At 43.7% G+C, this 26788-nt stretch overlaps 1 protein-coding gene across 5 annotated transcripts in view; it reads left to right on the forward strand.

Annotated features, from left to right (window-relative positions):
- The window catches only part of CCDC149 (coiled-coil domain containing 149), a 480627-nt gene that overhangs the window by 434720 nt on the left and 19119 nt on the right, over positions 1–26788 (forward strand). For all 5 annotated transcript variants that reach the window (XM_078678386.1, XM_078678383.1, XM_078678387.1 and 2 more), the window contains one exon: positions 15378–15494. In XM_078678386.1, coding sequence (XP_078534512.1) covers positions 15378–15494 — 117 coding nt within the window. The remainder of the gene's footprint in view (positions 1–15377; positions 15495–26788) is intronic.

Consider the following 26788-nt stretch of genomic DNA (forward strand, 5'->3'; position numbering starts at 1 on the left):
GCCACGAGACTCGCTATCCAAGGAGTCTCGTATGTGGAGCTGCGTGATGGATGAGGACAGGAGTGATGTTTGGGGCTCATGGTAGAGCCTTGGAACGAGCAGTAATTTGAGAGTGCATCCATCCAGGATATATGGACTACATCTCCCACAAGCACAATATGTGTTTTCATACAGGGAGATGTTAGACGTCATGCACTTTACTGCTGGCCCCTGATGAGGAAAATAAATTTCCGAAACGCGTCGGGCCTATTTCAAACACGCAACTGCCCATACCAACTAACGCTTTGGGGAAGGCGCACGCAGGCTCGGGTGCTACTCGCTACTTGGACAACCCCATGGAGCGTAATACATTAGCGGCGGTCCTGCCGCTGGGTTGCACCACCCCGAAGAAACGGGGGCCACGAGACTCGCTATCCAAGGAGTCTCGTATGTGGAGCTGCGTGATGGATGAGGACAGGAGTGATGTTTGGGGCTCATGGTAGAGCCTTGGAACGAGCAGTAATTTGAGAGTGCATCCATCCAGGATATATGGACTACATCTCCCACAAGCACAATATGTGTTTTCATACAGGGAGATGGTAGACGTCATGCACTTTACTGCTGGCCCCTGATGAGGAAAATAAATTTCCGAAACGCGTCGGGCCTATTTCAAACACGCAACTGCCCATACCAACTAACGCTTTGGGGAAGGCGCACGCAGGCTCGGGTGCTACTCGCTACTTGGACAACCCCATGGAGCGTAATATATATATATATATATATATATATATATATACACACACATGCCCATACAAACATTTATACTTATCTTATATGCTTGGTAAAGACGTATGTGTTGTAAAAGTTTCCGTGGTTAAAACTGCGTTATAAAAATAGTGCACGGTAATTTCAGTGTTGTATAGGCTGTTTCCCTTCTTCACATGGTATTTTCTGAAAACCTGTCCCAAGCTTTTGCTTTCCCACTGAACAAAATATCTCCCATGTATTACTCTTTCTATTAGTTATATGAAGGAACCAGGTACAGGAACAAGAACAGGTTTGCTATAGAAAAAGAGATTCTATTAGCGCAGAGGTTCTCTCATATAAATGCTGAGTTATGACTTACTAGTCAACTCAGGCTTGGCTGAAGGCATTCACGGACCCCTCACTATGGGAAGGGTCAGACCGATATAAGTACATTTATGTTTTCATAATTAATGTAACAGAAAACGTAAACTTTAGCTAGCGTAGCCAACTTTTCATGTTGCACATTGTTTGATAATAACTAATGATTTAGTAGTCTGATGAAGTCTATGAATATGTAGTATTTGTATTCCTGTGGTGAGTATTTTATTTTTCTTAGTGCATCACGTGTATCTTATTATTGAAGTGGTTGCATCCTGATATTCATTCGCTGTCCGATGCAGGCTGCTCTGCCTTTCTGTATACCACTGGTCACGATACAGCACTCATATTGACCAGATAAGTTCAAGCATGTATCACTTATCTATATTTAAAGTGCGTGTATATATTTAGCAAATCCTGCATAGGATATGAGAGATAGGTATGTCAAGCCTATTTGTGTTTCAGACATGGAGGTAGATCTGGCCTGTGATATAGACAGACCATGCTGCTTATGTCCTGCTAATTGCTGAACTGTTAAACAGGTTGCATGAACTTTAAAGTTCTTGATAAACAGGTTGCATGAATGTAAATGTTCTTGATTCTAAAGCTTTGACGAATCATGCTGCCCTGCTTTTGATCCACGTAGATCTTTGGAACCTAGTAGTGTATTCATTTAAAACATGCAGTGATAAAAAAGGAGCGTTTAACATTTGCACTATATTTGCTAGTTTAAACCAGTGTCATCCTAAGGATTTTAGGTGACCCTCGGCAAGACCTATTTTAGAGGCCCTTTAATGCAGCAAAGGTGGAATTCATTACCTATGTCCTGCTAATTCAAGAAAGTATGAGGCCAAACAGTACTACATTATTTGCTAAAGTTTATCAAGGTTAGGCAACCCCAGTTAAAATATGTGTTGCCTGGGACCCTAAAATCCTTTAGATGACACTGGGTAGACAGACTGAGTCAGAGGTAGGTAGAGAAGTTTATATAGTGGAATAAAATAGACAGAAGTCAAGTAGAGAGAAAGTTTTCTTTCTCAGGGGGGCCCTGTGATGTTGGGGGCACTGGGCAACTGCCCACTTTGTCCATACCTTAAAAAGTCTCTGTTTCACATTTCTTTTGTTCCTCTTTATACTTTTAAAGCAGTGACCCTAACCTAGAGCAGTGTTTGTTTGAGCCATAATATGTTGTAGTAGCATCATAAATACAAAAGGCCCAATTTGTTAAAACTGAGCACATTTACATATGATAAATGCGTGTGTCTGTTTTATCAAGAAAGTCGAGAACATTTAATATATCAAATAACTATTCTCTCTTTCCTTTTTCTTTGCCGCCTGAAGGTCTGAGCTACAATGTCTCAGTAGGATTTGGGAGTAGGTTCCCTTGCATCTACGTATACAAAACATAAATGTTCATTGGCTTATAAAAACAACTGCTTGTGCATGCTAATAAATAACATTCACTAATTTTTCACATTTATGCTACTCACAATGAGATGTTTAGAAGCATGTTTATACAACATCTTATTTATTTGCTGGGGTAATTGTCATCACATTTGATACATATTCATTTTGTTCTCAAACAAAAAGCTACTCCTGATGAGCATCTGTTCTGACATATAAGTTACTGCAAAGTTCAGCACCCTCTCCATAGAGCAGGTACATCTTAGCAAACATGCTTGATCTCATCAACATTCTGAGCACAGGTCAAAGCAAAGGGAAAGGGCTGTGCCCCTCACCTCAAGAAGTGGAACGTGAAAATCATAATTCTTTAGCTGCTGCTGAATCTTTACCGCACCACTGCTGGTGGAGTTTTTTTTTGTTTAATGTTTGGGGCACATCAAGCTTAGGCCTTCATAAGTTATTCCCAACAAAAGGTATCTTGGACAAATAAACGTTTTTTTTTCACATGTTGGAGATTCTAACGGCACCAAAGGTGTTTTTTGATTCCCTTGCCGGAAACTAAAAAAATAGTCAAAATATAGGAAAATGCTGTTTGTTGGAAAAAGTGCAATGCAAGAAAGTGTATGTTTATTTTTCTAAAAATGACATAAACAAAACTTTTGATGTGCTAAAATCACCATTCAGATTTCAGCAACAAGAACAGGTGTATTCATATTTTTTACAACCATTTTTGCATTTTTTTGAATTAGTAGTCCATTTTTTATATTTTCTGTGTCAACCTACTGCAGTCTGTGGTGGGAAATGGTGTAGAACCCATGAGTAAGCCCAAAAGGCTATTGAGCCTGACCCCTTCGGGCTGACACCATCACCAAAATAGTAATATTCTATGCCAAACATTTGATGCTGCCATGCCCTGTTGCGGGGTCTAGAGCCAGTCACACAATTGTGTATTGTCTTTACCAAGTTGTGTGTAAATACAGTGTGGTAGGAATTTTGTTGAGGTCTCTTGTATTCTGGAACTTTACTTAACAGAAATTAGAAGAATATTTGTCATTTTAGCTGCAATTTGTGGTTTGCAAGGCATTGTAGGTAAGACAACTGAGTAGGATCCACGCAAGTCACAATACACTATACTGGACTCCTCGGGATGTTCACTTTTGAAAAATGTCAGGTTTCTCGCCAGATGATCTGAAATAATTGATAGCCTCTGATGAAGGGCAACAGCACGAAATGCATTGGGATGGGATAATGCAATATACGTTTTCTTGGATTAAATTTATCATGAGAAGATTATGATTTATTGAATCAACCAACATGATGTGTGACAAGTTGGACGAAAAATAAATATATTGCCTTGACATAATAATCATATTATATCTGACTCTAACTGGGCATAGGAGCATTTGCTGTGCTGATGGGGAGGGACCTAACTGGGGATGCTGCTATTCTACTTTGTTACACATACTCCAGAATCAGAGAGTGAGACCCTTTACAGCACGCTGCACATTGAGTATGGAGAACAACAGTTGGAATTACCAGTGCACGTTCTTATTTATCTATCAGGTTATTATTGTTACCTCAGAGCCAATCCACTCGAGCACAGACTTATACTAGTTAGTTTCAGCAGACCTCAAAGTGACTGGCTCAAATACTAATAACAGTATCAGAATATTATCAGAATAATGAACTCATTTTGTACTGATAGTGAGCAGTAAAGCCACTTCAAGGCACTAACCACTTTACTAGACATTCATATGCTTTATATGCGCCACATACAAGGGTATTCACACTGCCATGTGCGGTCCACTGCCATTCAATTGCCCAGTTATTCATATGCCCACAGTACTGAAATACCAGCCATACTGCTACTCTCCCAGTCATCAGCCAACTTACATACAAACACACCTTCAGCAAACCACTCCACAATTACTGCCAGCCAACACATACCTCCATCCAACAGCCACACATCCCACCAACCAACAGAGACTCAATAGGCTATACACAAATACCATCAGCGAAAGAGTGGTTGATGCCGTATATCTGTGTGTCACTCCTGCCTTGACCATATCCCTTCTATCTACTCATGGTTCTTAATGAAACAAGCGTAGGCTAAGCTTTGACTATCTGTTAATGTGTCACTCGGAGTCATAATACTGTATGAATGCCAGGTGCACATTTATTAACATGTCCCCATGGCAGCCTGCTTCGGCTCAGGAAAACATGTCTTTCAATGTACCGACAGTGCACCGAATGTGTGAAATCCAACTCTTTTAATTTTTTTTATATCAAGTTGGAGGTTTCTTAAGATGCCTTTGTTAACCCACACATTAGATTGTGGGAACAAAACTGTAGTAAAGTAGGTTTCTGTTGCAGTAACCCCCCACTTTTCGCCAGATGTCTGATGAACTTTGACTTGACGTGCCCTGGGTCCCTGCCAATCAGGTTCCCAGGGCCTTTGTTCTTTACCAAAACTGTACCTTTGTGCCTCCAATTGGTAACTCTCTGGCCACATATATGTGTATGTCCCTTGTAAAAGATACCATGGGTACCAAGGGCACTGTGACCAGGGAACGCCTCTAAGGGCTGCAGCACATATGGTGCCCCACTTAGAGGTCCTGTACCTTAACACACACACTGCAATTGCAGGCTGCGTGTCTTGGTGCAAAGAAAAGTGAAGAATCGACATGGCACACATACCTGTGTGCCATGCCTGTAACCATCTGCCTATGGTATAGGTAAGACACCCCTCTGGCTGAGTTTACTATACCACTGGTAAGGGTACAGTTGCATGAGCACTGTACCCCTACAGTGTCTAAGTCTATTCTTAGACATTTTAAGTGCAGTAAAGCCATAAAGAGTATATGGTCTGGGAGTTTGTCATTACAAACTCCACAGCACCATAATGGCTTTACTGAATTCTGGGAAGTTTGGTAGCAAACTTCTCAACATAACAAACCCACACTGATGCCAGTGTGAAATCTCTATATATAAAAACGAAAGTATGTCTGTCTGTCTGTCTGTTTGTCCTTTATGCATTACTACACAATTCATCCGATCGCCATGAAACTTTGGGAAGTTGTTGAGTACACTCCCGCGAAGGTTTCTGGCATACATTTTTTTAAATATCGGCCCCCCAGGGCCCTCATAATCTTTCGAATACTGATGTACGCACAAGACGAAAAAACAAAAAATTGTGGATCCACAAGCACTCGAATAAATAAATAGAATTAAAACGACACTTTGAAATGTTTTCCATATTAAAATGAATACGTATCAATACAAATGACACAATGTAAATTGAATGTTATCATAACGAGTTTCCTTGAATTTCCTTTCTTCTGAGATTGCAGCAACGCGCGACGGGTAAGCTAGTTTAATATACAATGCATTCAGAGGGCATTTTAGAGAGATGCCCTCTGAAAAACAACCAGCCTCTGGTGGGTTCCCTGACTGGTAAACACCAGCCTGCCACCACGAGACAGGTTTCTGGACCCAGAAACAAAGCCTTTTCTGGGATGAGATGTTCACACCTCCCCCACGTCAGGAAGATCCATCTGTGGCAGGGAAGCTTCAAAGGCCTTGCCGCCTTTGGAACATGACCTCGTGACCTTCCTGTTATCAGGAACTGGCCCCCTTCCTGTCCCATCCCCTTTTCGGCAGGAAGACAGGTGGGAAATTTAGAACAGCCCAGCAGGTGTACCCACTTCTGCCAATCACACACCTCAGGTGGGGGAGGCGAGGTTAAGCTCACTCTTCAGTGGACGCCATCTTGCAGATGGCAGGCACACCCCAATCAGAATTAGGCATTGTGCCCATTCCCCCACGTGGGGTAAGCACACTAAGGGGTAGTCACCCTAAGGTCAGTAGCCCTTTGGCTACTAATCCGATTCCCCTTAAACACCCCCTAAATACATTATTTAGGGGGCAACTCTGAACTCAAAAGGCAGATTCCCGCAACCTAAGAAGAAGGATTAAAGAAGACGCACAGCAGAGGAGACTGCAGAGAGGAACTGACTTGGCCCCAGCCCTATCGACCCCTTTGCAATTTTCAGAGTTCCTGAGCCAAAAGTCACCTTGTCATGCACGAGGCAACCTCCAGACATCTGAGAGGACTGACTGCCTTCAACAGAGACCGTATCTACTGTGAACAGCAGCTATGTTCAAAAGAATTTCCAAAGAAGTTCTTTGAGCCTGCTGAAGACAAAGAAACCGGACGCCTGGAACCACCACTGCACCTGTCGCCTATGGCCCGAGTCCAAGTGGCTCACCAGTCCCAGCGAGGTTCCCCAGCGATCCAGAGTCCGAGTCCACTGTGAGTTGACCCCTTCAGGACTCCCTGGCGCTGCCTGCAGCCTCTGCACGGACACCCACCAACCTTCTGGGGTTAGCAGACCACCATGTCCATGATTGCTTTTAAATAAAGCAATCTTTTTTTTTTGTAAAGCAGCCCGTTTTCCTTAAAGGAAAATGGGATGCTTTACAAACAAGAAAATGAAAACATTTCCTTTCATTTTTTTAAGAGCAGGCATTGGTCCGTGGGACCACTGCCTGCTCTTAGAAAATGCTTTTACATACATTTACAAAGGGGAAGGGTTCCCTTGGGGTATGAATAAGAGGCAGAGTGGTAGGTATATATAGTGTAGTGAGCCTAAAACTATCTCCTGGTTGGCTAAATGCAAATCTTTTTCATATAGAAAGCTAATCCTTATAAAACATCTGCACAGGTGTGTGACAATTCATCCATTGCTACCAAACCTATTACAAAATGAACACTTATTTTAACCTCATCAATTGCTACCAAACCTATTACAAAATGAACACTTCTTTTAGCATAACCACAGCTCTCTCTGAACAACGGTGGCCCACGGGCCAAATCACGATGATGCAAAATAGCAAAGGGTACGGGCACTCAACGGCTACAGCTCTCTCTTGGCTGCGGCGGCCTACGGGACAATTCACGATAATGCAAAGTAGCAAAGGTTGCGGGCAGTCAACGGCTACAGCTCTCTCTTGGCTGCGGCGGCCCATGGGACAATTCACGATGATGCAAAGTAGCAAAGGGTACGGACACTCAATGGCTACAGCTCTCTCTTGGCTGCAGCGGCCCACTGGACAATTCAATGGTGGACGATCAGCGGCTACAGCTCTCCCTTAGTTGCAGCGGTCCCCGCAGGTTCAGCGAAGGACTTGAAGGTGCGGATTCCGGTGGGCTCTCAGCGGCGGCAACTCTCTCTTTGCTGCAGCAGCCCACACAGGTTTAGCAGAAGGTTCAAAGGTTCACAGTTAGGCGGGCTCTCAGCTGTGGCAACTCGCTCTGAGCTGCAGTGACCCGCACAGAGTTAGCAAAGGATCCAACGGTTCAGCGGTAGGTGGGCTCTCAGCAGCAGCAACTCTCTTTTAGCTGCAGCCGCCCGCACAGGTTTAGCAAAGAATTCAAAGGTTCAGCGTTAGGCTGGCTCTCAGCGGCAGCAACTCTCTTTTAGCTGCAGCGGCCCACACAGGTTTAGCAAAGGATTCAAAGGGCCCAGTCCGCAGTCCTCACAGTAGGATAGAGGCTCCGGATTACTCGACGGAGGCCTCACCTGTAAGTTGAATTTCTCGCACAGGAATTCTGACGGCTGACGGGGTGAAGTCTAATGACCAACCCCGTGAGACTTCTGCAGGAGGCTCTGTCGATTTAGTCCCTCGGGTGGTTTCATCAGCAAGCTTGGTGAAAGTTTCAAAGTCCTTTCCTCTGTTCACTCGGACAGAGTTTCGTTTTGACATCCAGAAGGAACACCCTTGGCTAAAGTTCCAGCGCAGCATTTTATACCTTAAAAATCTTTGTTCTCTAAGGTCGCAAATCACTGACTCCAGTCAGAACCAGTTCGGTGGGGTCGGGGAGCACTTGGTTTATGAGGCGACATCCTGCCCTTTTGGAATGAAGGGGCCTGCTATCAGTCACCCAGTGAGAGGTGGAGCCATCCTTCACCTTGCCAGGCACGGCCCTCCTCGGATCAAAGAGTCACCTCTCCCTACGCTCCAAATACCGATCTCTCTCTCTCCAGCCAGGTCTGACCCAGCTGGCCTTACTGCACAAAAACCAGACGACTAATATTCATACTCTCAACAGCCTGCAGCAAAGCTTTAGGCCAGAAACTACCGCGTTTCAAGGAAAGGCATTTCCCAACATGTGATACCTAAACGGTCATTACTAAAAGGTGGCCCTCACTGGCCTGAGCATAAGCATACCAAACTCGAAGTAGATACACTGGGGATTTTTTTTTCACCGCCAGTAAAGGCAGTCCCCGCGTGCACATCTTCTGTCCGTCCCATGACGGGCCGCGCTTGTTTTTGTTATGTCGTCCTCATCGCCTTGACACAATCGCCCTCATTCCTCTTCAAGTACAAGAGCTCCGGAGGTCGGAGAGACGCTTTTCACATGTACTCTCACGTGCTTCACCTTTTTATGTGTTCCAGTGTGCCCCTGTGTAACTTGTTAGTTTTTTCACACACAGATTCCTAGCATAATATATGCATTGGTCTAGTGCACATTCACCCCTTGGGAAAGAGACTGAAAACAGATGTTAGTTGTGACGCAACTCGATCACACGTACAGACATGCGCACTGACACAAAACGCACACAAAATATACCCGGCCATCAGAGCATGCGTGGCCTTTTCAAGCCATTAGAGGGGAAGAAAGCTGGTTATGACTAACATCCCGCTGGGGCAAACACTGTGGCAGCGCCCCCTGCCGGCATGCGCACAGCCAAACAAGGGGATTAGCCAGAGAGGACAAACTGGGGGTCCATTCCTCTGATCCTGTCCCTGGAGCAGAGGAGAAAAAACAACATGCTGAAAGGTGCCACGGTCCTGTGATATGTAAAGGGCTAGCTCCCCCTGCTTGCAGCGGCGGCTGCCCTGCCTTCATAAAATCGGCCTCTGATATTACACGGGTCCCGTGCGGTTTGTGAAGGAGCTAGGGGTCAACGTTTGAAGTGTTCTCTCGGGCCCACCTCTCCCACGCTGCGCTCACCTAATAGTATTGACCGTTTATATAGCGCACACCGCCAATTACAAAGTCTCTCAGCGCTAAAGCGGAGTGTTTTTCTTACTAACGCGGCGCTACTTATTTAATTGCTTCATTAGTTCTAACACTGAGAAAACACACATTGAAAGAGATTCTAGGCGCGGGACCAAAAGGACTCTAGGCTCATATAGTCAACAATTAGTCGAGTTAATCAGATTTTCAGAATATCTTTAATGGATATGCTCCAGATAGATTTGCACATATTGATTTTCAGTGGTGATCATTTGCACATTTCTTGGACATTTTAAAACCAGACTGGAGTTTATGATTTGGTGTGCAGACAAGTCCAGCAACCCTTGCTTGTCCAGAAAGCCATCTGGTCACTATCTGCGCCATGGAAGCAGGCACAGGACGTGGCCGCGCGTGCACTACACTGCCATGGACCTTGCATTGCATGCGATGGGCATGGTCGTTGTGGAGTAAACACAATCTGTGTTGTGTACAGCACAGCAGCTGTCAAAATACCTTTTCACTTCCTGAAACTTATTATTCCAAAGTGTACTTTAAAATATAATTAAGGTCTTTTTGTAAAGAGTGTGAAGTTGGGTCTGGTCGTATCTGGTGGATGTCTTATGCCGGCCTCAAACAAAGGTGTATACTGTACTTATAACGGGACTTATTAACAGGAAGTAGATCTTGGAACCCAAGCTCTAACACAGATTCTTATTCTCCATGTAATGCTCTGTCCAAATCTAGGGGGTGAGGGCAAATTCATAGGGTACCCGCTGGCGGCCCTGGGATGTCGTATAATAAAATAATATATAGTGGGAGGGGCCACCTTCTTGGGATTCTCCAGTTGTGCAACTAAGATTCCAGATTAACAACGGCTCTTAACATAGACCCAAGGACTGGAAGTCATTTGTCTTGGTGACGTGGAAACATGGAGCCATCTGGTTTCCTATCTCAGGCAAGTCCCACGGGTCAGACCATCATTGTTGCTGAACACGTTTTGGGAATGACAGTAACTTTTAACAGCACCTGCCAAACTAAAGGCATCATTTTTCGAGGTCTGTGGGGTCAAGCTGAAAGTACTATGAGTTTGGTGCACTTGTACGCATCTCTCGTATTATCAAGAATGTTCTCACCATAAGACCTATGACTGCTGAAGAGGTGAATCGATAGGTAACTTCTCACTTTCTTTCTTTTCTTGTCTTCCTTTCTTTCTTTCTTCTTTCCTTTCAGGGCATTCCTTTCCGTCTTCCTTTCTGTCTTTCTCTCTTTCTTTCTTTCTTTCTTTCAGTCTCTTGCAGTTTTTTGAAACAATAAATATGTGATATTTTGTCAAATCAAATTCCCATGCCTTAAAATGAGCAAAGAAAATAGAAATTGGAGAGGGGCAGGCAAGCGGCAGAACATAATCAAATTATCAGCTTTTTGTACTTTTTCTTTTAAACTTCGGGATTTCCATCAATATAAATAAAACTAGTTCTTCTTGAATGTAATGGATCCGCAGTTTTGAAAGTACTGCCTTTTCCTGTTACCTTTTTCACAACTTGGGCCTTATTTAAGGGGCAAATAGTTTACCTATTTTGCATTGTATTTGGTAATTGGTGGAGTGTAAAGACGGGGACTGTTTTTGGCCTGAAATAGGGTGGTAGGGTACTGTTGAGTTATTGGAAATGTCGTTGCCTCAATGGGCGCCCTTCACAAGCAGTTTGTGGCATCCTGATGTTGTTGCTAGGAGCCTTAGAATGTTATGTGCACCAGCTGAGAATGTTATGTTTAGAAAGGATTCAGTTAAAGCCTGCTGGATGTACTGTTGACTGCTTGCCTGTGGATGGGATCCTTTCACTTGAATAAACTCATCTTATTTTCACTACCTTATCCTGCACTTCTTTACACAGTTTTACTTGAGCTGCAGCCGAGGTATAAAAGCAGTTTATTAGGCCTGGTGTATTGTTTGTAAATCAAACTGCAGAGCCCATGAAAGCTTTTTATTGACTCGCTCATGTTTTCAGGACAAACTAGCCTGGCATCATCATCATCATTTTCTCATTGACTAGCAACTCCATCCCGGCAGCGCATGTCCAAGTGGTGTGGCGCAAAGGACATTATTCCCATGACAGATGAGCTATCAGCTCAGCAAGCCGGAAACAACATGCTATGAAAGAAGGGTAGGATGGTGGCGGGTGGCGAACGGTGGTACAAGCCTTCATCTTGAGTGCCGAGTCCACCAAAGGTCAATGGTCATGGCAGTCACCATTGTCGGACCAGTCCCTGATCTGTCACCAGTGGAAATATCGTCCTCATCAGGGTTTGAGTGGGAAGTGCGGGCCAGAATTATTTGAATAATAGATTCATGTACCTCTTGACCCTGAGGGAGTCTGAGTGTGAGAGGAAGTGGTGTCCAAATGATCCGCTCGTGAAACCATAGGCTGCCGACCTGGTGTGTTATGTCCCTCCCCTAATTTAAGTGAAGTGTTAACTATTTATTTAATCATTTTATTAAGCACCATGTGTTACCTTAATATCTCTAAAGAGATGCTACAGAAGTCTGTTTGAAGGCAGGTAATACAGGAGTTAAGAGTCCTTTTGGGTGAAGGTAGGGACCACTGTCTGATTTTCTTAAGTTGTGTGGCGATCATTCGAATGCAAATTTAAGTAGTTCAAAATTTAAGTAGTTCAGTCTTTGGTGGTCCACATGCTAAGGCCATGAACTCCCAAGGATTTGCCTCCGTGTTTCAACAGAGTGAAGGCTCATTGGGTGGTCAAGTGTTCTTTGACTAATCATAGGTTACCATATTGAGCATCGAGGACTGCAAGTTTATGCTGGTAGCTCAGTCCGTTACCTCAGAAGACCTTGAAGTTGATCCTTACATCCATTGAAAGGCACGCCCACTGGAAGACAATGGCAGCTTTCAGGGCTTGTTAAGTGTGGTCATGCTTTGGAAGGTTCAGGCATGTTATGGCCTCCCGGTTCTGCTGTCTCTGCAACCTGTTGATGAAATTCTGTAAGGGCCTTTCATAAATTATCTTGCATTGTTCTAAGGAGTCATTCGTATTTAGCTATTATAGCGAATACTAAAAGAACTAAAACTAAAAAACTGAAAATTATGAGTTGAAAAACTTTAGTTAAAAAATAATTGTTAACTATCTTACTGGGATTGTTTTATTTAATCAAAAATACATAACTTAAATATGCACTATTAAGTTAAATTAAATGTTTACTAATCCATAACAAATTATGAAACTTCATCTCAATCGCCACAACGCTGCCACCGATGACATCAGGGCCCTGCTGGACAACGGCGAAAACGCAGCCCTCATCCTCCTGGAACTCTCAGCCGCCTTCGACACAGTTTGCCACCGCACCCTACGCACCGGCCTCCACAACGCAGGGATCCGAAACAAGGCTCTGGAATGGACCATTTCCTTCCTCTCCAACGGAACCCAGGCTGTCTGCCTCCCGCCTTTCCGATCCAAAGCCTCCGAGATCATCTGCGGCGTACCCCAATGATCCTCCCTAAGCCCGACACTGTTCAATTTGTACATGGCACCTCTCGCCCACGTAGCCTGACTGCACAACCTCAACATCATCTCCTATGCCAACGGCACCCAGCTGATCCTCTCCCTCACCAAGGACCCCGTCACCGCCAAAACCAACCTCCACGAAGGAATGAAGGCCGTCGCCGAATGGATGAAGAACAGCCGACTGAAGCTGAACTCTGACAAGATGGAGGTCCTCATCCTTGGCTCCACCCCCTCAGCCTGGGACGACTCCTGGTGGCCGACCTCTTTGGGAGCAGCACCGACACCCACGACCACTCGCGCAACCTGGGGTTCACCCCCGACTCCACACTCTCCATGACCAAGCAAGTCAACGCCGTCTCATCCTGTTTCACCACACTCTATATGCTCTGCAAGATCTACAGATGGATCCCCATCGAAACAAAAGGAATGGTTACCCAAGCCCTCGTCAGCAGCAGACTGGACTACGGAAACGCCCTCTACACAGGAACCTCAGCTAAACTCCTGAAACGACTACAACACATACAAAACGCCTCTGCACGCCTGGACCTCGACATCCCTCGCCACAGCCACATCACACCCCACCTAAGAAACCTGCACTGGCTCCCCGTCAAAAAGAGGATCACCGTCAAGCTCCTCACCCACGCACACAAGGCACTCCACAACACCAGAGCGGCATAGCTCAACAGACGACTCACCTTCTGCACCCTGAACCGCCAACTCCACCCTGCCGACCTCGCACTCGCAACCATCCCCCGCATCCAAAGAGCGACCACCGGCGGCAGATCGTTCTGTCTCCTCGCCGCGAAGACCTGGAACACCCTCCCCATCCACCTGCGTCAGACCCAGGACCTACTTACCTTCAGGAGGCTACTCAAGACATGGCTGTTCGAGCAGTAGCAGCACCCTCGCCCTCCCCCCGAGCCATGAGACCGTCCCAGGTGAGTAGTGCACTTTATAAATGCCCTAATTGATTGATTGATTGAATGAATGGTGACCGCTTGGGTCCATAGGGTGCAGCCTATCTTCGTAGTCATGTCACACTGCATGGCCTATCAGCGATCCCCAGGAATGCATGTCTGGGCAACCCCTTTAAGTAGAAAGACCGCCATTGGTGCTCTGAGGGTTGCTTTTGGAAGGTCTTTACTAATGTGCCATACTATTTTAATTCCCACGGAACGGTAAAAAGCACCTGCACAAGCAGGGCGTTCTTATTGTTTCATCTGCCCCGAGTCCCCGTGAACTCCTGGGAGCCTCTGGCCGCGCTGCAGCTTTGATCTCGGTTCCCGTTATTTAGTTCTCCCACAAACTGCTTTGTTGTTTTTTGCGCTTTTGGAAATAAAAGCTGACGGGCCTTCTCCCAGCCATGCTGCCTGCCTCCAGCTCTTTACTCCCCCACCTGAGGTTGCACACCTCTGCCACAGCCCTCCCTAGCCCCGCGTGTGGGGGGCGGGTTGACTCAGTGGCTGTGCCGGGCAGCAGTGGTCTTGTGAGAAACAGCGGAGCCGAGGGAGGCCCATAGGAGGGCAGGATGCAGACAGTCTGAAATAATAACTTGATGGTCATGAGCGATTGCTGCCAGGCTTGCTGCTTCGTAGAACTGTAAATTACAGGAGTTACTGTTACCCAGCTCAATAATTCGCATTACATCTGCATAAAAAATGACAAGCATTTGCAATGCAATAGGTCTCGCATTTATGCAAGTTTAAGCTATTGGCATTGTAAATGACAATGCCTTTTATTTATGTTTTAAAAACAAAAATTAAAGGCATTGTTATTTGCAATATCAATAGCTCAAACATGCCTAAATGCGAGACCTAATGCATTGCAAATGCTTGTATACAGGGAGCATTCGCTCTGTGGCACTGATTAGCAGTGGCATGGTGGCCAGAACATCTACATTCAGTCAACATACAAGACAGGAAGAGCAAAAGGGGAAGGGAGGTCCGCGCCAATGATGCCAGGTCTAACAGTGGTCATGTTTGGTATAACAAAAATATAGTTAACTAAGAGCAATTGAGATTTTCAAATTTGTGATTCAGGTATGTAACTCATTCTATTGTACAAACTATGCAAATCAGTTGGTCTATGACTTTTCTTCAGATAATATTAATTCAGAGCAAAGTAAGGGCTTGTATTGAGCTTTAAACAAAATATTTTGAAGAAAGTATGATTCCATTATGACATAAATTGCTTGGATTTCATTAATGCACACGGTAGTCAAATTAATGGGAATCCTTTTTATGTTTATAATTATGCATGCTTTACTTGTGTGAAGTGTTTAGCACAACAGATAATAGAAATGTCAATACATGTTTTACTGTGACAGGAGGAAGAGACACGATCACATTAATGGATCCTACACTTCCGGTAATGCAGAGGCCAAAGTCACCACTGCTAGCAATAATTGACAAAAATCCTCAGCAGAAAATACAGAGCCATGAAGGTAAGATAGTTTTCTAAGTATACCTGCAGTCAAGCTATAAGAGCCTCCATTCTTGTTGGGCCAGTTACAGATACCTTTTATACGAGGTCACAATTGTATGTAGTTTTGATGAAGTAATAGTATATGTAGCCAGACACTACAGCAGCAGTGTCATCAGCCCACTTTTCCATAAGCTGTTGAATGCAGTCACTGTTCTCCATGAAATAAAAACTGAATCTGAGGTAAAGGGACGAGACTGTCCGTGTTGAAATGCATCAGATAGATATCTGTTGTCCCACTAGTGGAGGAGGTAGTGTTAGTGTCATGCCTGGTTATATAATGCACTATTCAAATATTTTTAGGCATGTTGGTTTGTATGTTTTTTTATAGGTCAATCGTTCCTCATAACCTCAGTCCACCTGAGTACCATGATACTTCATAAAATTCCTTGTATGTATTCCATCTTGAGATATGTATTTGTCCTGTTGTTTTATGTCATGACCACATGTCACCTTGTAATTATTTTGTAGTGCTAATTACAGACAAAACATCACCATAATAATGAGCGAGGCATTTTCCTTAAAAAAGACTGTATTGTGTTCTCCTGGCCCAGTGACAGCTTTAGCAATAAATGAAGGAGTTTGGGGTCGCTCACCTACTTTGTTATAGTGTTATTCAAATCAACATGTAACATAAATAGAGTGGGGCACGGGGTTTGCCCCGTTATTCCATTGAGAAATTTCAGGGGCTAGCAGTGTGAGTGATGGCAATTTGCATGTTCACATCTGACTCCTCATCTGAGTAGTAACAGGCAGAGTCTCCTGCTCAGCTGTTGTAAGAAATCAATAACCGTAATCATTACCTGGAGTGCTGTTCAATAAAAAAGGAACAGAATGCTGTAGGATTTTTAGGGGAGTCCCTCATCTAAGATGGCTACTGCATCATTATATGACATGATTACCATAGCAAATGAGCCGATTACCTTAGCAATGCACTGATAATTAACACATTCCTCACAAAGGAGTTCACTAAAAATGTTAGCTTCACTTAACTTCTTAATCATTTTATCACTGAGATCAATTTCCCACCTAGGCACTTATACAAAAGGCCCAGCAGGGAACGCTTTTAATTTAAGAAGGATGCCGTTTCATGACCTAAGAAAATGCTTAAAAATGTTCAGAGTTGAACTTCAAGAAGTAAGGCTCATTTCTGATCTAAGATGCAGAGAAATCACTTTACTTTATCCATTGGAGTATTACATTGACTACATACCAAAATGAGATCCTACTTCTAAATTCTTTGTTTTACACAAATCTGTTGTTAGTCATGCTTTTGGCTATCTGATTTATCTTACAGCCTGCTCATGCTTAAAGCCATCCTGCTCATGTTTGACACTCCATTACCCAGAATTCCCTGCTTGCTGCTTTATCTCCACCCCTGCAGGCCAAGGATGGGTGGAGGAATTCAGCTCACATGTGGCTGGCTGCTGCTAGCCTTCTCACACCTGTTGCATGTAATTACTGTGAGCTGTTTTAAGCCCCAGCTCCCTTCAGTCCAGGGTTGGTCATTGTAGCTGTTTTCCGGTGAGACCACTCTGTGTTCCTGAGACTTTGCTATTCCTTGATTACAGAGCTATAGTTAATCCTTGTTCCTTGATTCCTAAACTATAGCTATTCCTTGTACCTGAATTAGCATTGCCTGCAGTGCTACCTTGTTTCCTGAGCTGTAGGTAGTCTTTGTTCCTAGGCTTCAGCTATTTCTATTTTCTGATTGCACTGCTTGCAATGCTCTCTTGGCTCCTTGTTTCCTGAGCTGTATCTATGTTCCTGTTTCCTTGAACTAGCACTGCCTGCAGTGCTACCTTGACTTCTGAGTCTTAGCTCAATTCTTGTTCCTGCCCCAGCACTGCCTTCCATGCTACTTTGTTTTCTTGATTCCTTAACCTTTACTATTCTAGCCTCCCTTTCTGTATATCCTTTTCCTGCCCCTGCCTTTCTTCCCATTCCCTTTGTTCCAGTTCCCAGTTTGCTGTCCTTCTATTCGGCTGTCTTGCTTCTGTTACCTTGTATGTTTATTACCTGCTTTCTGCCAAGTATGCCCTGTGATTTCCTTCCTTTCCTGTTACGCACTTCCCCTTGCTAGCTTCTTGTCTATTGTGCTTGTGTTTAGTTCTACCCCTTTGCTGTTACTGTCTTGCGTGTTCCTGTTTGATCGCCAGGATCCGTGGGTACAACTGACTACCTAGGTGGTGCTTCTTGTTCACTGTGAGTATTGTCTTTGAGTTACAGTTATAACATCACCATAGGTATAAGCTCCACAGACCCTGCCTTTGCATATGTATCCTATATGGGGGTATTTTCAATTCGTATCTGAAACAGCAATTATGGGTGAAGAACTTACTGAGCTTCAATCTTACCTTGTGGAGCTCTTGAGTGCTTTACCCCACATTCCCTTTATTGTTAATGTTGTATTATATATATGTCTTGCACATCTGTCCAGGGTGTAGTTAGTCTGAATGCTAAATTGCCTTGTAAGTGCCCTTCCTTTCTCAATCTAAGCCATCTTGTACAGGCTTTCCCTTTGGATCCCTTTTTCTCCTCTGACTCCTTGTGTGATCCTGGGCAGTGCTGTACTACTTTTTCTGTGCACAGTACGTTTTCTACCCAGTCCCCAGTCCTTGCTCAAGTCCCTGACTGTGTTCCCGACATAGTCCCAGACAGTCCTTGACACCTGGGTCATGTTTCCCAAATGATCCATATAGTCCAATGCAAAATTCCAAATGTGAAGGAAACATTCTATGAAGCAAATTATTCTAGCACCACATTTCAATGAAATAATAATTGTTACTGGATTCCATTCATGTTCAACATTATCAGGTACAAAAATCAGCACAGTCTTATCTTAAAATGCTTTATTGAAGAAGAAGAACGTAATATGTCCAACCAGCACAACTGTGTTTCGTTCCTTTCTTACAAATTCATGAGGGCGGTGAGGGTACATACATACATAAAAAAGTTATAAATATGCACAAACATGAATTTATTTACACATAATCAGTACTTGTCCTATTTTTATAGAAGTACCTTGAAACACTGGTTATATATCTTTTACTATTTATACACATCAGTCTTATCCTAATTATTCAAATTTAAAGCCCACAGGTAACAACATGGACAAAACATAATATCATATTACTATTTAACAGCTCAAAAATAAGAAAAGAAAGTAGTAACTCATTCTTGCCAGTATTTCTCACAAATGCCTCTATAAATATATTTATCCCTTTCTGGAAATTACAATGTATAATTCTTCTTGTAGTACATCGTAGACATTCTACATTAGAAACTATAAATCATTGATAGTGTGCATTTCATCATTCTCCTTATACATTTTTTAAACCAATAAATTCTAGTTACATATATAATAATTACAGCCTGTGAGACACCTAGAAGGTATGGCAAGGGATCAAAGGATGGAATATCTCTATTTATATTGTATTTGTATGATTGAGGTTTAGTAATCTGCTGCAGTTTTCTGAACTAAAAATAATAGTGTATATAATAGTGAAAGTGTGGAAAAGAATAACATCAAATATTCATTTGCTGTCCCAGTTATTTTCAGTGGGATCATAGTAGTATTGTATCCCTAGTATATTTTAAGGATCTTTCAGAAGAATTATAATGAAGACCGCAAATCACAAAAAGATGTACTCTGATCTAAATGTAACCAAATAAAAAATGTTGGGGCCCCATCTCAAAAGAATACAGCAAAGTTGTCCTTTATTAAAGAGAACTAATTTGTTAAATACCTATGTCCCTGTTTCCAGGGAACCTCACATACACTATATTCATAATCTGACAGAAATGTAATTAGAGTGAATCTCTTTTCATACATTGCTTGCAAATAGTTCTTTTGGACTTGCAGTCATTGCACATTTGGTAGGTCAGTTGTAATATGGATAATATCTATCAAGTAAGACATCACACATAATAAACAAATCACTTTTTCTAAATGAATGAAGAATCCTTAAACAGTTGGCGTTATAACAGCAATTGAGAAATTTCTCAACCAAAAGAGAAGTACTTCCAAGTGCTTAATTTGAGCTGGTGTTTGCTTATGCTCTGCGCCGGCATTTAGATCTCTAGGCCAGCACTTATGACAGGCTGCCACTTGGTGGCACTGTTCGTCTATTTTTCAGGTGAGCACATCGACTAAGATTTCATAATTCTGAATCAGGGCCACTGGAATAATGCAGCAGTAGAGGGCCAAATTATGCAGCAGCATTGATTAAATTATGTGGCAAGAACTGCCACATTAGGCAGTGCAATGCATCTTATTTTGTGATAGTATTACTTCATTATTTTCTCATTTTGTCAACCGTTAATACTGTTGGGGCATAGGATGCACCTAAATAGTACCAGTTTAACAACTAAATATAGAAATAAGCAACAGAAAGGTGACCAGTCAACCTAATAACGTGAACAACGCAGCAACCGCACAATAGCAGAATTCCAGTGGCCGTGTTCAAAATACATTACAAATTATAGTACCAGCCATCCAGGCCATGCTTAAGCTTTGAGTGACCTGGAATAGTCAGAATGATCACACACAAATGTCAAGGTTAGTGCTGTGCTGATACTGGCACTGACAGCGCTGGCAGGGGCAATGGATGGTGCAAGCTGCATTGTCTTGAGAAAGGCCCTGGCATTTACTTTTCTGTAGATTAAACACTGATCACTCCTATTCTCAACCAAATAAAGTTGTTTGTCAGAAGCCCAGATTACAATATGCAATCTCTACCTGATTTACCAGAGACATAACATGGTTGTCAATACATTTCCAATCATGAATACTAATAATAAATTAATTCAAAGAAACACGCCTTAGTTTGAAATGTTGGAAAAAGGAATTCTTACTACACCGACAGCTCATTAAATCTACCCAGCATCTATTTGTATTTCAGAGAGGGTTATGAGTCATCCTTAAACACAATTTGACACAGGTATATTCATGGAAAACCAAGTCACATCATCTTTAAATGTGCAAATGGTTATCAAAATGTACGCAACTGAAATATTCCAAGCATCGATTTGTATTTCAAATCAACGAAAACAAGTCACCTCTAAACTCAGGTATGTTTATAAAGAACCGAGTTGCATCATCTATAAATGTGCAAATAATTATCAAACTGTATGGAAAGTGGGTGTCGCACTTATTAATGTGTTTCTACACCAACCAGTCATAGAATTAGTCAGCATTATCTTCTCTTAAGACATATTCCTCAATAAGTCACAGTTCTCAAAATGTACATTAGCAATGTGTGTCCAGCTCCTCAAATACTTCAATTATAAGGAATTGTCACTATCAAGTCTCACAAATTCCAACAGCATGCACACTGTGAACTTGCCCTGCATATATTTAGATTCCTAAAACAATGCATCATCCCTGCACAGAATCAGTAATAAACGTATAAATCAAAGACATGTCATCTTGGAAAAGTGCCTTTGGGGCTACTCACTCTTTCCAGCCCAATGCGGTCTGTTGCCTAGCTACCTCACACATATACCTACAGTCAGATCTGCTTAATTTGGAACCGGAATCCTGCCTTCCTCTTTCTACATTTTTCTCTCGGGCTCTATATTGGTTGAGTCCTGATGATGATCCTTTATCTCAACCGGATTGAAACACTGACTGTGATTTACAAACCCTCAATAACATTTAATAGAGCGAATAGGGTCATAATTTATGAGTCACCGTTATATGCTTCTTATCAATATTTGTGTCACGTTTTGGAGCACCAAACATGTTTCCCCTACTATATGTGTGTATATATATGTCACTAAACAAACCATAGGTTTTCAGGGATGTTATAGTTAGTTAGACATTTTACTCGTATAAAACCAGAGAAATTCGGCTGTTATAGTTAGTAGAGCTAACTATGACTCGCACCCCCGCAATGCACTGCTGATGATGTCACATATTACATCACTCATGACATCTCAAATGACGTCCAGTGACTGTTTCAAAAGTTCAAAAATGTTATATCTATATATGCCAATATATATTGAAGAATCATTGGTTGTCTGAGAACCTGTATGGGTGCCTGAGTGTCTGTGTGGGTGGGGGCGGGGGTGTGACTCCCTGCATGGATGTGTGAGTGGGTGATTCACTGGGTGTATGCGTTTATGAGTGCGTGTGTTAGGGACTGTATGCGTGAGTGAGTGTATGTGTAGCTGTGATGGTGAGTGAATAGATGTGTTAGTGGTATATGTGTAAGTAACTACATATGTGAAAGGCAGTATTTGTAAGTGTTGGAGTATATAAGTGAGTATATGAGACAGTAAGTGATTGTGATAGTGGCTGCGTGGATAAGTGTGTGCTTATGTCAGTAATTGTTGAAGACCGAACGTATCTGTATGAATAAGTGACGTGGTGTGTGTATAACTATAGATGAATAAATGGCAGTGTAATTAATTCTTTGGGTGACTGACTAGGTTTATGAGTAACTCTTTGGGTGAGTGACAGTGTGTGAGTGTCTATATGGGTGTATGAGTGAATATATCTTTGGCTGTATTGATGAATGATTGCGTGTATGAGTGACTGTATGGGTTAGTGGGTGGATGTGTGTGTAGACTTATGAATCACTGAGCGGGTATGTACTAACTGCTGTTGGTCTGTCTATGGTTTCGATATCGGTAGTCTGTATTTTAGAGCCCACATGCCCCCCGTGAATAAATTATTAAGTCTCGCAGAGGTGGCAGTCCCAGGGGCTGCGGGGCCCCGCCACATAAATGAAATTGCCCCCGGGACCTGGCCCACCCGGGAGCTTTGAAAAACAAAGTGTGGGACCCTGCACTTCGTTTTTTTTACATTTTTCGATGGATTTGCATGACCAGCCCAAAATATCTTTTTTTTAGATTTTGAGGCCGGGGAGGGGGGGGAGTCAGGGTGTTTGTAACCTGCCCCCTTGCATCTCTCACCTTTTTCTTTCTCCCTCCGTACCAAGTCACAAAATGGCTCAAACACTTCCTGGTTTGAAGTGTTGGCAGCCAATCAGAGGGAAGCTCGTGCAAGGGAGGGCTCAGCCAATCAGATCTCACAATTTTCAAATATCGAGATCTGTAAAACTTTAAATATCTCAAAAACGACTGATTTACACCATAAGTGTGCTTTCTGGACCAAGAGCTATTTCTCTGCCAAATTTGGTGTAATTCTGTTCAGCAGTTCAGGCTGTAGCCGTGTCTAAAGTTTCCTATCGAAATTAACATGGAGAAAACACATTTTGGGACCCCACTTTTTTCTCTGCCCCCCCTTAGCGAATCACCCCCAAACTTTCAGGACAGGAGTTGACCTGAGTGAACAATTAGTTCTGATAATTTCGTGAAGATTCATCAAACGGCGCCAAAGTTATTGGCAAATCAAAAAACGCTTTTCCTATGGAAACTAGTTTCTAACTATAACTGCCTACTGTGATCAAGGCAGGGGATCCTGCTGAAATGCATCAAAGCCCTCAAAATATGCTAATAAAATATTTTGGAGGAAAATACCTTGGTCGCTGTGTTATATTCCGGTGCTGTAAGAAAGTGGCTCTGTAAATACTGGACCCAAGTAAGGTACATTGTGTAGAGAGACTACCGTCCCCAGACGTTTGGCAGAGGCTAAAGTTAGATATAACCTTACTCTCTAAAGTGGTAGCTTGGTCGAGCAGTAAGGCAGTATCAGAGGACAGTGTAAAGCATTTGTTGTACACACTCAGTCAGCAAATGGTCTCACACACCCAAGAACAGAACTCTAGACCAATTGTTTTGTATCAAAAGATATAGTTGTTTTATTTTAGAACCAACAAGGTATAAAAATATACTTTCTCAGAATGGATTACTTTAGTTAAAGACTCTTTGAATACAATAGTTACAGTTGTTGCAATAGGCAACACAATTTCAAACACAATGCAACATTGAGCTCAATGGGGATTTCTTAGTTAAATGCAGTTGACCTGGGTGAACAATTAGTTCTGATAATTTCGTGAAGATTCGTCAAACGGCGCCAAAGTTATTAGCAAATCAAAAAACGCTTTTCCTATGGAAACTATTTTCTAACTATAACTGCCTACTAGCGACCGGTGTGATCAAGGCAGGGGATCCTGCTGAAATGCATCATAGCCCTCAAAATATGCTAATAAAATATTTTGGAGGAAAATACCTTGGTCGCTGTGTTATATTCCGGTGCTGTAAGGAAGTGACTCTGTAAATACTGGACCCAAGTAAGGTACAGTGTGTAGAGAGACCACCGTCCCCAGACGTTTGGCAGAGGCTAAAGTTAGATATAACCTTACTCTCTAAAGTGGTAGCTTGGTCGAGCAGTAAGGCAGTATCAGAGGACAGTGTAAAGCATTTGTTGTACACACTCATTAAATAATAAATAAATAAACAAATAATAATAAATAAATAAATAAATTGTACACACTCAGTCAGCAAATGGTCTCACACACCCAAGAACTGAACTCTAGAACAATTGTTTTGTATCAAAAGATATAGTTGTTTTATTTTATAACCAACAAGGTATTAAAATATACTTTCTCAGAATGAGACAGATTTAGTTAAAGACTCTTTGAATACAATAGTTACAGTTGTTGCAATAGGCAATTTCAAACACAATGCAACATTGAGCTCAATGGGGATTTCTTAGTTAAATGCAATTAGTTAATTTGTAGAAACTTTTTCAGCAAAAAGCAAGCAATGATATGCTATAGAAGGAAATTCAAGGTACTGGTAAGTACGGTGAAAATTACTTTGCAGGGTCAGTACTGGGCTAAAAGATGCAGCACTGAGGTCTCTCCTGATAGCAGGTGAGTAAATTGGAATTCGTGGTTCGGCTGATTTTAGATGAATATTTTAATGTTCCAAAACTCCACACTTAAAAGAATTTCCAAGTGAAACCAGTCAATGTTAGCTTATGGGAGAAAAGTGAGTTAGCTGCTTTTAGGTAAGTAGTCAACTGGTAGAGTTAAGGTTCTGGGCATAGACTCAGGGGTCTTCCAGGGTCAGGTAGGTACAGTTGGTACACCCTCAGAGGCACAGGGGCAGCCGGGTGCAGAGGTAGTTAGGCCCAACGTTATCCAATGTGAGGCAGGGGGCTTTCGGTTGGTGGCTGCTGGCTAGCAGGCCACGCAGCTGTGGGAGCTGGGCTCCTGGTCACTTGCTCAGGGCAAATGGGGAAGTAGATAAGGGCAAAGGGTGCACTGCCAGAGGCACTCGGGCGGCTGGGTGCAGGGTGCTTTTGAGCCGTCCGGCGCTCAATGTTATTCAATGTAGATCTTGAAAAGGGCACAAAAGCTGCAGGCTCAAGGACAGAGACTCTTCAGGAGCGACCAACACTTTGAGGGGTAAGTTGGGATCTTGGAGGATTGGTAGGCACCCCAGAGTTGGGCACAGGAGGCCGGGGGGCGCTGGGTGCAGGGGTGTCTTTGGACGTCTGGAAATCTTACCCTCTGCTGGTTGCGGTTGGAGGGGTCCCTGGTTCTGAGGCTGCAGGCGGCGTCTGGGTCATCGAGGAGGGTTCTTGGGCACTGGATTCCAGGTCAGAATCGCCGGGGGGACGTCCTCGTGGTCTTTGTCCACTCAGGCACAGGCCAGGCTCGGTGGGTGCAGAGTGTGCTGGATTCGCGGTTCCTGGCTGGCACCAGGGGTATTGCTGTTTGAGCAGAACCACTGCTCATGGGAGTTCCAGTCTCTAAGAGGGTCAAGGCAGGCAGGTCCTCCGGGGTTCTCGAAGTTGCTGTCCGCAGGACACGCTGGGATTTAGCAGGAGTAGGTTCAAGGATCAACAGGCCAGTACGGCTGGGGCCAAGTCAGTTGGTGTTGTCCTCTTGTTAGCAGCTGCATGGCAGGTCTTCTTCTTGTTGGTCTTCTTTCTTGTTTCGAATCGGGATCTGAGGAAGGAAGGTTCAGGGTGCCCCTAAATACTACATTTAGGGGCGTTACAGGTAGGGGAAGGGCAGGGACCAATAGGTCCCTGTCCTGGGGTGACAGGGACCTATCCTAGCCTGCTCCTCTCCAGTGGGAGGGGGGCAGGAGCCTATCTCTGATTTGGCAGGGCTCCCCATCCTCAAGATGGCCGGAGGCCGGAGTTGTGCTTCACCTCGCCTCTCCCACCTGAGGGGTGGAGTTGGCATAGGTTGGCACACCCCCTTTCCTCGCGTAGGGTTTCCCTTCAGTCTTCCTGTCAGAGTGGGGGTCAGAACTGGTGGGTGCCAGTTGCTGAGTACAGCAAGTGGCCTGGAGAAGCTCACAAAGGTGGCATGCCTTTGAAGCTTCCCCCTGCTCATCCTGGGGGAGGAGACCTAGCACCTCGCCCAGGATGTGCATTGTTGCAGGCCCAGGAGAGCGGGGGCTCTCCACCCAAGGAGTCCAGCAACATGTCTGCTGTGTGACAACCTAGGCAGCCTCTCAGACAAGACGGGGATTGTAGGTTAGGTTTCAGGGGGCATCTCTAAGATGCCCTCTGTAGTGTATTTTACATTAAATCCCACACTGGCATCAGTGTGGGCTTAATATGCTGAGAAGTTTGATATCAAACTTGTCAGTCTTAAGTGTAGCCATTGTGGTGCTGTGGAGTTCGTAATAGCAACCTCCCAGCACCATATACTCTTCATGGCATCACTGCACTTACAGTGCCCATGAATGGCCCTGGGTACTGTAGGGGCACAGGGCTCATGCACCTGTGCCCACACCACTGGCATAGGGCACCCAGCTGGAGGGGTGACTGATGTATGCCAGGACAGTGGGCTTGTGGGCATGGCATACAGGGATGTCGAATATTTGTTTAGTTCTGCTCCAGGACACTCAGCCTGCAAAGGCAGTGTGTGGGTGTCAGGGTTCAGGGCCCTTAAAGGTGGCACAATAAGTGCTGCAGCCCTTAGGGGTCTTCTCTTGTCACAATGCCCTGGGTACCTAGGGTACCATTTACCAGGGGCTGACATGTGGCCAGAGATGCCAATTGGGTTTTAGCTTCAATACAGTTTTAGGGAAGGCACACAGGCCAATGGCACCTGATTGGCAGGAGCCCAGGGCACACTCAGTCAGAGCACATCAGCAATTGTGCTTTGTGCAGTTCAACTGTCACACAAACCGTAAGAACACTTACAGAGCGTTCCCCAAGCAGCAGAAAAAATGAAAGGAAAAGAAGGGGGGCAGAGGAATCCATTGTAGGAATGAAAGTTTATAAGAATGAATTAAACCTCAGGCCGAATATAAATACAACACATCTCCTTCCCATAGCCACAAAAGGTACAATGTATACCATAAACAGAAATCAAT

The sequence above is a fragment of the Lissotriton helveticus genome, chromosome 2_2, assembly GCF_964261635.1.
Source record: "Lissotriton helveticus chromosome 2_2, aLisHel1.1, whole genome shotgun sequence".
NCBI classification, from domain to species: domain Eukaryota; kingdom Metazoa; phylum Chordata; class Amphibia; order Caudata; family Salamandridae; genus Lissotriton; species Lissotriton helveticus.